Raw genomic sequence first — 11,197 nt, forward strand, 5'->3', positions numbered from 1 at the left:
GGGTTCGATCCCTGGTCGGGGAACTAAGATCCCACATGCCATGCCTGAGAATCCCACATGCCACGAAAAAAAAAATTGATCAATCTGCATTTTTGGTCCCTACCTGGCCACAGGCAGCAGCACTCTGACAGCTGTTTTAAATATCCCCTCACGATGTTGCCGTTCTTCTTCTCAGTGGGCCTTTGGAGTGACGCTGTGGGAGCTCATGACTCTGGGCCAAACGCCCTATGTGGACATCGACCCGTTTGAGATGGCCGCGTACCTGAAAGACGGTTACCGAATAGCCCAGCCGATCAACTGTCCTGATGAACTGTAAGTTTTTTCTGAGCTTGAAGACATGGATTTCATTCCATTTACAACATTTGGATAAAAGAAAAAGAACAGGTGTCCATACTCGTACAGAGACTTCTCTTTTGAGAATAATGCCTCTTTGGACTTGAATTATACTCCTGTAGAGAAACTACAAAGTCAGCCAGACTCATTCATTCTTTTTAATGCATTTGACATTAGGACTTTTTGCATCTCATATTTGTAGTGATTAATCTAATCCAAGAGACTTATGTACATAGTGAGAAAACACTGAACACTGTCGGTTTTCCTGTGTAGAGTGAGGACCTACACAGCCTTAAGGACATCCTTAGTTATAAAGAGCCTTTCTCATTGCTGTTGTGCCTTGCCAGCTGGTGTGAACTGATACACGTATAAGGAAGATGTTCTGGTCTGGTGAGTGGGATAGTTCCTGTTTCCTGCTTTTATCACATAGTTAGTCTTCCCATATAATGGGATCGGAGTGGGCAGGAGGCTGTTCAGGGATGATTGAGTCTCAGTTCCAGAATCCCCTGAAGGTTTTTATACTGTGGCAAGGTGGCAGCTTTTGCACAGATTTTACTGTAGATCCAGGATTCTTACAGTTTAGTTAAAGGTTCCTCTTCTTCCAAGTTCTTTCTTTCAGAACTTAAATACAGTTGACCCTTGAACAATGCGGGTTTGAACGATGTGGGTCCACTTACGTGTGGATTTTTTTCAGTGGTAAATACTACAGTACTACATAGTCCATGGCTGGTTGAATATGCGGATGAGGGGGAACTGGGTGTACGGAGGGCTAACTATAAGCTATGCGCAGATTTTTATGCAGAGAGTTGGCGCCCTTCCCCCCTGTGTTGTTTAAGAGTCAACTGTACAGGATAACACAGGTTATTATTTTGACTGTGTTTTAGGTAGTTATATACAGTCTCTATTTGCTGATATATTTTGACATGTTTCAGAATTGAAATCCACAAATATCATCCAGATAACTCATTTTAGCTCTGCCAACAGATAGTAATATTGATTGATTTTTTTTAATATATCGTCCTCTCCACACCCACATTTAGATAGACAACATAACTGGTATCATATTGACCAAAAGGTTAGGAGTACTGTATCATCACTAGCCAACTTTTCTGGTCTTGTCACTCTGCAGATTTGCTGTGATGGCTTGTTGCTGGGCTTTAGATCCGGAAGAGAGGCCCAAGTTCCAGCAGCTGGTCCAGTGTCTCACAGAGTTCCATGCAGCCCTGGGGGCCTATGTCTGACTCCTCTCACAGTCCCCCAGCGTCAGGAGGAAGGAGCCTGCCAGGGCTCACTTGCAGCCAGTCACGGATGCCGCATACGCCACGCAGCGCCGCAGAAGCACATTTGTCTTCCAGAACACCGTGCCTTAGGAATGCTTTAGAATCGGAACTATCTAAGGCAGACTTAATGATGTCAAATATTTTCTAGATATCACTTTCATTAGGTTGAACTGAAAATGTTTTTGTAAATTTTTTGGCCAAAAATTTTTTTACACATAGTTAACTTTGGACTAGGGGTACATTCTTACAAAATAAATAAACAGTTTTTAAAATTGTTTAAACACAGATATTTGGAATAGCTACCTTAGTGCAACTGCTTTTTTTTTTTTTACTTCATCAAGGTAATGTAGGTGATTCACCTTTAAAGTTTTTTTTGTTTGTTTTAATATTTATCACTAGTCTTGGGAATGGTTTGTCTTCAAGATGCAGTACTTTTTCTTAGGAAAAGAAAAACAGAAAAAGATGTCGGTTTGCCTTGTACAGGAAAAGGCAATATTGGAGGAAGAAAACTTAAAGAAAAGCTAGAGGGGAAAAAAAGAGAAAAATACTCATTAGAAACAGAAACTGCCCTTCCATGGAGAATTGTTTTTTATTTTTTTAATGAAAAGGAGTTCTCTTTTCTTATTTTGGGGGAAGTAGGAGATGAGTTCATTGAAACATCTTAATTTTGGCAGAACCTAGCATTTTTGTGAGCCAGAAGTGGGTTTGGGGCAGGTCAATAGTAAACAGTGGCGATCTTATTTATTTTTACTCTCTGGAAAAGGAGATAACACAATTCCAGAAAGTGAAATCTTGTTTCTAAGGTTAGGAATTCCTTTTATTGCACCTAGAATAGTGCCATGCACAGAATGGGTGCTTGAGTTGTTTTGAGTAAAAAAATGTAAACAGGTAGATTTTGTACCTATCTTCAAGGCTGGCTTAACTATACAATGGTTTTTTAAAAACACCTGAGAAATCAAAGGATTTGTTTTATATTATGACAGTATTGAAAATATTGTTCATAATGAATGATTGGTTGTATCTGGTAAGTCTCTGAACACACAACAGCTAGATAGCCCTGTTTCATTTCATGGGTGTCTCACTCAGACTCCCAAGCCCTAACACAAGTGCAGCTGACTCTGCTCAGCCTCCAGGTTCTAATAAAAAGTTGAGATTATTATTACAAGGAAGTATTACAGCACTGAAACTTTTCTCCAGAGCCGTTAAATTCAGGGTACGTATGTATTTCTACTTGGCTAGAGTTGGCCTAAGACATAGTTGAATGGACCTCTTAAATAGCTAGGCGTGCATGTGCCTGCCTCTGCTCCCATTCTCACAGGTACATCGGAGAGAATGCGTAGCAGTTGGAGGCTTTTGCTGTTCTTAAAGGAGCTTTATGAATCAGCAGCACATCTGGGAAAATAGCTCACATGGTACGTGCTCTGTCACAAGCAGGCCAAGAGCATGATCTTTCTGTATGCCATTTATTAACACTGGTTCTTTGGTTTTACGAAATACTCAGCCCCCTAAGGGGCCAGCTTTTTCAAAGCTCTTTGAACTTTGTAAGTTACAGAAGTTTTGGTTGACAACCTGCAATCTTGGAAGGCATTCAGTCAAATATTTATTTATAGCGTTTATTGTGTATTATTATGCACATGAAGTGAGTGGTTCCGCTCTAGCATCCCTTCCAACATTCAGTGCATTTTTTTATGTGTTCAGGTTAGTGCATTGTTTATATATCACAGTTGTGTGCACAAGATCGGTTCAAAGAAAAAAGTGCTGTCATTGACTTCTGTCCCAAATTAGCATGTAGTAAGAGGTGCTCTCAGTTTTCCTGGATGTGTGGTGCCTTTAACCATATCTCTGTTTGTAAGCTGTTTTATTTTATGTATGTATATTTGTTTTAGAGGTGGTTTAAGACTTTAAATAGATTTTTCTTGCGGAACTACTTGGAGTCACTGACTTCAGTGAAAAGAGCAGTTACGAGATTTCCGTGGCTGGTCTTGTTCCAGTGGTTTGTGAATATTACTGAATAGATTTTGTAGAAAATGTAATTTTTATAGGAAAGAAGCAAATTAGCAAAGCACTGATGTGGTATAAGCTGGCTCTAGTGACCAAGAGCTCTATTATATTCTCTCCTTTCTCGTAACACCCCCATTGTAAGAAAATTTTATTTATAGAAGTAAGGAGGATTGGGTTATTCATTCATTATGTATTTATTGAGCACCCACTGTATATCTGGCCTTCAAGGTATGCAGGGAACAAGACATGATGTTCCTCCCTTTCTAAGTCTCACATTCTGGTTAGAAGAAGCAGATAATGAACGTAAGTAAGATTTTGGTAAGTGCTATAAAAAAAAAATACAGAGTGGTATCATAGAGAATAACTTTACATGTCTTTAGTCAACCTTCTCTGAGCAGGTGGCATTTGAGCTGAGATCTGAGTAACAAAAAGCCACCTATGAGAAGATCCAGGCAGAAGGGACATAACTGCAGAAGCATTAAAGCAGGAATGAGCTGGCCTCCAGTGTCAGCCCTTCCTGTTCACCTCCAGCTGCTGCCACTGGAGGAGGAGAACAGAGGCCAGTGTGGCTAGAATGTAGTTAGGGAAGAGGTCTGGGAGATGCTGGAACAGACATTGGAACAGGGCTGGGGGTGGTTGTAAGCCATGGGACACATTTATATTCTAAGTACAGTGGGATTTCATTCAAGGAGTTTTAAAAATTTTTTTAATTTTATTTTATTTTTTAACATCTTTATTGGAGTATAATTGCTTTACAATGGTGTGTCAGTTTCTGCTTTATAACAAAGTGAATCAGCTATACATATACATATATCCCCATATCCCCTCCCTCTTGCGTCTCCCTCCCACCCTCCCTATCCCACCCCTCTAGGTGGACACACAGCACCGAGCTGATCTCCCTGTGCTATGCGGCTGTCAAGGAGTTTTTAAATAAGGGAGTGACGTGATCTGATTTGCAATTTACAGAAGATTATGACAACATTTTTGTGAAGATCAGACTGTAGAGAGGCAAGGGTGGAGGCAATGAGACTATAAGAAACTGTTGCATAGTTTAGGAGAGAAAAGATAGTGGTTTTGGACTAATTTGAGTAGTGCAGGAGATTGGGAGGGGCAGATTGGATCTGGATCCATTGGATGCTGGAGACTGGGGTGGAGAAGGAAAGAGAGTGATCAGGAATAACTAGTTGGTTTGGAGCTTGAACACATAGTCTGGCTGCATGGCCAAACTATATATACTGAGATGGAAAAAAAAAAACTCTAGGAGGAACAGGATTTTGCTTTGGCAGGGGGAATCAGTAATTTGCTGTAAGCCATGTTCGAGATGCCAATTGGTCATCTAAGTGGAGATTTTGAGTGGATAGACGAGAACCTGCAGCTCAGGGAGGAGGTCTCATTGAACATATAAATGTAGGAGTGTAACATACAGACCGTATTTAAAGCCATGATATTGGATGAACTTGCTTCGGGAGCCAGTGTAGAAGGAGAGGAGGTCTTGGGACAGGGTCCTGGTAACTCCAACTTTTAATGATCTAGTGAGGAAGAAGAAATAACAGAAAAAGAGAAGAAACCACTACATTTGGAAAAAGCAACAACAGAAAAACAGGAAAAAAGGAAAGAAAGTATTTCAAAGTGGAAGAAGAAGCCTGTGTGGGATTTGGCATTATGCAATTATTGACAGAAGCAGTAGGGATTGGAGCAAGTGGAAGTGTAAATACTAGGTGAGACAGTGGAGACCCTACTTGAAAGTTTTGCTGTGAAGGGAAATGGAACAGAACTAGAGGAGGTCAAAGAAGTATTGGGGTGGGGGGTTGCGGGGGCAGGCACGGGGCATGTTTGTTTTCCAGGAAATGTTTCACTGGTGATGGGAATGAGCAAGCAGAGGGAGAAAAATCCCTTAGGGTGTGGAATACTGTTCGTTCTCGTCATTTGATCTGCAAGCGTGAAAGCCTCTCCACTCTAGCCACCAGCCTCTTGTTGTGGTAAAGGTTATGTTTTTATTGGGGGAAAATGCGAGGGTGAAGGGAAGTGGTGCACAGAACTTTAAACATTTCCATTATATGAAAACCTGCCTTTGTTGAGGTTGCTTCCTTAGGACCTGAGACCTGCCGTGGACTTGCTCACCATCATCATCTTTTGGCCTCTTGCGCTGAAACTGCTGGACTGGCCTTGGTCTGTATCCCACCCAGCCAGCCTCTGCCAGAGTAATGCTTCCTAAAACTGAGCTGTCTCTGCTCAGAACCGTTCAGCGCCTTCCCAGAGCCTTCGGAGTGGAGTTCAGAGCACCTAGGTGTACACAAGCTCCACTCATCTCTGCTGTGTCCCCTCCTGCTTCACCAGCTTACCACTTTCCTGCCTGAGCGTGGTGCTGTTTCATGTGTCCTTCCCTTTGCCTGTGCCACACTCTACTCCAGGCTGCCCGGTGCCCAAGAGACTCCCCTGACACCTCACCCCGCTCCTCCAGGCTCTGCCATAGTTGCTTTTCAGCCTTGTTCCCTGGGTTTACATTCTGACAAAGCTAAGCTGGGGGCTTATTTTTACCACTTGGCTGTTTATATTTCTTGAGGATAGGAACGAGTGTTTCACTCAGGTCTGAATCTCCACTGCTTACTTAGTGCTTGACACATGGTAGGGTTGACTATTTAGTGAATTGGTAAGTAAAAACATCTAAATTTGCACATGAGAGCAGTTAGGCTTTAAAAGGTAACCCTGTAAAACATCTCATTTAAAATACTGTGTTCTATTATAATGTGATATTTATATGCAAATTTAAAGGGTTTAAGTTTTATGCAATATAAACCAATAAAGCATGAAATAAAAAGAGACAGATTGGTAGGGAAGACCATATCCCACCCCAGTGCTGGCTTAAGCACCCCCCAGCCCCACCCCCAGCCACCTTTTCATTGATACTTCATTTTCCCTTCTTTTTCTTTGGTCACAGAAACAATTAGCCTGATTGCAAATTCTGTTTCATACTTCTATAAGGTCAACTTTATTTGGAGTTGTACATGAAATAATCATCTCAAATGAAGTAATTCATTGACTTGAGCGGAAGATTCTTTTCCAGGTGTTACTCTCCCATGCCCTTCACCCCCACGCATACAATAAAAAGGAGGTGATATAGTTTATGGGGCTAGAAAAGAAAAAGGTAAACAGTCGCTTGTTAATAATTTTTGTTTCTATGTTCATTTTTGCCCTTAATAGTTCAGAATAACATTGAACTTAATCCTCTGGGACACATGAACATCATGCATAAGTGTACTGAGAACATACACTTTATATATAAGTGGACTGAAACTCTGGGCCTTTGTTTTCTCTCTCAGAGTGCTGTTCTTTAAGGATTAAGGCTGACCAGGCCTAAAGGGTTTAATGGGAGATGTCTTCTAACCCTTCAAAGAACAGAGGTTAGAAACGTTATTTTTTTTTTTTTAATTGGGAATCAATTATAGTTGAAATGATTCCACTTTGAGCAAATAATAATAATATGCCATTTGCGGAGAAGCGACCGAGCTCCGGGCAGAGGAGGCAGGAACCGGAAGGCGAGCAAGGGCCGGGCGGCACCATGGCCGGGGTCACCACCACCGAGGCAGTGAAGCGCGAGACCCCGGTTCTGCCGCTGCAGGCCGGTGACGTGGAGGAGAGGGCCGAGGGCCTCCTGCGGAAGTGGAGGAGAAAGGCGGCCCAGGAACAGGCTGAGGCGGCCTCCTTGAACCACAGGGTCCAGCTGGTTGAAGAGCTGGACCGCGCTCAAGAACGCCTGGCCACTGCCCTGAAAACGCCGGAGGAAGCCGAGAAAGCTGCTGATGACAGCGAGAGAGCCATGAAGGTTACTGAAAACCGAGCCTTGGAAGAGGAAGAAAAAATGGAGCTCCAGGAAATCCAACTCAAAGAAGCTAAGCACATTGCAGAAGAGCAGATAGGAAGTATGAAGAGGTGGCTCTTAGGTTGGTGACTATTGAGGGAGACTTGGAACGCACAGAGGAGTGAGCTGAGCTGGCAGAGTCCCGTTGCCGAGAGGTGGATGAGCAGGTCAGACTGACGGACCAGAACCGGAAGTGTCTTGAGTGCTGCTGAAGAAAAGTACTCTCAAAAAGAAGACATATGAGGAAGAGAGAAAGATTCTTACTGATAAACTCAAGGAGACAGAGACCCGTGCTGAGTTTGCTGAGAGATTGGTAGCCAAGCTGGAAAAGACAATTGGTGATTTGGAAGATGAACTGATAATGCACCAAAGAGGAGCACCTCTGTACACAAAGGACGCTGGACCAGACTCTGCTTGACCTGAATGAGATGTAGAGCACACCCCGGTCCCGCCCTGCCGCTGCTCCTCCCTCTGACCCCGACTCTGCTGAGGCCACCCTGCCCGAAGCTGACCTTTAAGCTGAGGGCTGATCTTTAACTGGGAGGCTGCTTTCTCCTTTCGCCACCTCTCCCACCCCCACCCCTGGGTCCTTTTCGCCAAACTGTCTCTGCCTCCCCCCAGAGATCCCATTTGGACCAGAGGCTGAGCACCTTTGGGAACAACGTTTAAGGGAATGTGAGCACGATGCCAGGTGTCTTTAAAAGCATTGCTGTGATGGACACATTTTGTAATTACCTTTTCTGTTGCTGTTGATGTAGCAGCCATTTGTAAAACGTTCCAGATAATTCCATAGTTCTGAAGCAGCAGTCTAATCCCTTTCTCACTTTTGGAAGGTAACTTTTCAGCTTAGTGCATATTGCCCTCTCCGTAGAGGAGGGAAAAAGGTATGGGCCTGCCTTCCCGAGAGCCAGACAGCCCAGAGAAGGACTCCATTTTGGGAAACCTCATTGCTCTGCAAAAAGTCCCCGCCAAACCAGAAAGGTGATTCCAGAAGGCGTTAGCCAAAAAAACAAAGACAAGGAAAAAACACTGTTCAGGTTTTCAGCTTTCCAGTATTTGGGGGCAACTTTATTTTTTTTTTTCCGTCAGAAGTGACCAAACGAAATTAAGATGGTGAGACCTCTGAGACCAAATCCTTGTCCCAGCTCTACCCGTTTCCCAGCCGCCCACAGAATGGATCATGTGCCCCTTATGTTGAGGTGACCACTTATTTGCTCTCCCGCCTCCTTGAAAGAAAGAATAGAAAATTATGTTTTACCACTGATTTAGCCATATGAAACTCATCACCCTTTTCTGGGTCTGAAGCTGCTGTCTCTAAAAGTGCCATCTCATTGTACATTGTATCAGTTAGTGCTGGAGAAATCTTGAATAGCTTATGTACAAAATTGTTTTTAAATTTTATATTATTTTGAAACTTTGCTTCTTTGGGGTTGGGGCACACTGGTCACCCCATCTGGCTACAAGAGCTCTCTACAGTCTGGGCTGGCAGTGTGCTGATCTTTTAAAGTTTCTTTCCCTACCCAATCCCCCCTTTTTGGTGAGGTTTCGGTGAGGTCAGTTAGGTGTGCATCCTACAGCAAAACTGGCTTAAAATGTACTCTCCTTTGGTGTCCTCTCTTTGGGGGCCGACTGGGAGAAAGAAAAAGCAATAGTGTAACTGTTTTGGTACTGAACATTGATAAATGTCTTTTTGAAATAAAGAACCAGGCCCTCCAAAAATAATAATAATAATAATAATAATATGCCATTTGCTCGTATTTGGTTCATCAGTATTTTAAAACTAAGGCATTTTTTAGTGATTTGTTATTAGAGAAGGGTAAGCACTCCCTTGGGGGTATACAAAAATTGGGAAAAACATGTATAGTTTGAAAGTAAAATAACTATTTACCCTTTAAAAAAAAAATTAACGCTGACTCCATGGTGTCTGAATGTTACATTTGGAATCAACTTTTTTGTGTCTTTCTGAGTCTACTTTTTTTTCCTTTTCCTTCTTGGCTCTAAGAATCAGCCCAGGCTGATATTAGATAGGCGTGCATCATTAGGGATAGCCTTTGGCTGCAAGTGATAGAAATACAACTATAATCACTTAATGAAGTACAGGTTTATTTCTCTCCCATAACAATTCCAGAGAGAGACAAACCAGGGCTCGTGCAGTGATCCCAGGATATCATCCATTACCCGCTACCTCCATTTTTGCTGCTCTGTCATCTTTAACATGTTTTTGTTCTGAGGGAACCCCCAGGGCCTAGACTTTTAGTAGGCAGGAAGATGAGAAAAAGATGAAAGGCAAAAGGCATGAGTTACTTGAGTCTTTTTTTTGAGGAGACAACTTTCCCATAGTATACTTCCACCAGCACCTTACTGGACAGAACTGTAGCACATGGGCACCCCTAGCAGTCCAGCATCTTGGGAAATCGGTTTTGTTGGATTTTTTTCAACAGCTTTACTGAGATTTAATTCACGTGTCAACCATTTAAAGTGTACAACTCTGATTTTCAGTATATTCATAGAGTTGTGCAGTCTTCACCACAATTGAATTCATTTTTACCAACACAAAAAGAAAGCAAGCCCATGCCCGTTAGCAGTCACTCCTAGTTCCATCCCCACCCCTGCCCTCGGCAACCACAAATCCATTTTCTGTCTCTCTAGATTTGCCTATCCTAGACCTTTCATGTAAATGGTATCATACAATATGTGACTTTTTATGTCTAGCTGCTTTCACTTAGCGTAACATTCTTGAGGTTCATTCATATTGTAGCATGTATCAGGGTTTCATTCCTTTTTATTGCCAAATTTTCCATTGTAATGTGTGTGTGTGTGTATATATATATATATATATATATATATATATATATATATATATATATATATACTATTCATTCATCAGTTTATGCACATTTGAGGAAACTTTTTAGTTGAGCACATTCTTACCTTGAACGAAACTTGGCTTCCGTTGGTAGGAAAGTAGGGATGGCTGTTGGTGGGCAACTAGCAGTGTCTGCCACTGTGCAGAAATGGGGTAAGGGGCTGGTATCTGGCCGCCTTCAGCAGTATATCACTGCTTCAGGGTATTGTCAGTATGAGAGGAAGTGCAGTGGTTATGAAGTCTTTGCCAATGTAGCGAGTGCCCAGTCAGCTTGTTTTCAGGGTGGTAAGTACTGCCATTATTTGAGGAGAAAGCCTGGTAGGGATTACTAGGGAACATTTTAGCCTCTATGTCCAGAAAACCCTACTATTCCATCGTGATTGCTGTTACTTTGGCCTCGGCCCTACTATTTTCCACGAGTCCATAATTCTGCCACCACTTTATAGATTTGGCCTTGCAGGGATATTTTTGTTCTCCTCAGTGTTTGGCCTGCAGTATCTCCCACCAGGTGCCTTTCCTCTAGCTTCATGGTCTGACTACCTAGGGCCTTTGGAAGTAAGCTAGAGATTAGCTATCTGTCTCCATAAAAATTCTTATTAAAAGATCTTAAACATTTGTTTATTCATTTAATGAAATATCACATGAATTTATTGGACTATATTTTATATGACTTTTTAAAGACTATTTGCCTTCATATAAGGTTTGTTAATTTTGAATTGGAAGTGTTTGGTGATAGCATTACTTACTATATATCTAAAGAACACCTTAGATGTTGTCTACATAACTCGGAGAACAGGACATTCTGGACACTCTGGTAGACTTGAGGAGGAATTGGTCATAGGCCCTGGCCCCAGAAAA

General features: G+C 42.3%; 1 protein-coding gene and 1 pseudogene across 2 annotated transcripts in view; both read left to right on the forward strand.

Annotated features, from left to right (window-relative positions):
* RYK (receptor like tyrosine kinase) overlaps positions 1–1,898 on the forward strand; it is a 100,469-nt gene extending 98,571 nt beyond the window's left edge. For both annotated transcript variants that reach the window (XM_059920301.1, XM_059920302.1), the window contains exons 14-15: positions 176–312; positions 1,463–1,898. In XM_059920301.1, coding sequence (XP_059776284.1) covers positions 176–312; positions 1,463–1,574 — 249 coding nt within the window. In that variant the 3' untranslated portion in view covers positions 1,575–1,898. The remainder of the gene's footprint in view (positions 1–175; positions 313–1,462) is intronic.
* Positions 1,899–5,461: 3,563 nt separating this feature from the next.
* LOC132364564 (tropomyosin alpha-3 chain-like) lies at positions 5,462–10,206 on the forward strand (annotated as a pseudogene).
* The last annotated feature ends 991 nt before the right edge of the window (positions 10,207–11,197 follow it).

This window comes from Balaenoptera ricei, chromosome 4, assembly GCF_028023285.1.
Source record: "Balaenoptera ricei isolate mBalRic1 chromosome 4, mBalRic1.hap2, whole genome shotgun sequence".
NCBI classification, from domain to species: Eukaryota; Metazoa; Chordata; class Mammalia; order Artiodactyla; family Balaenopteridae; genus Balaenoptera; species Balaenoptera ricei.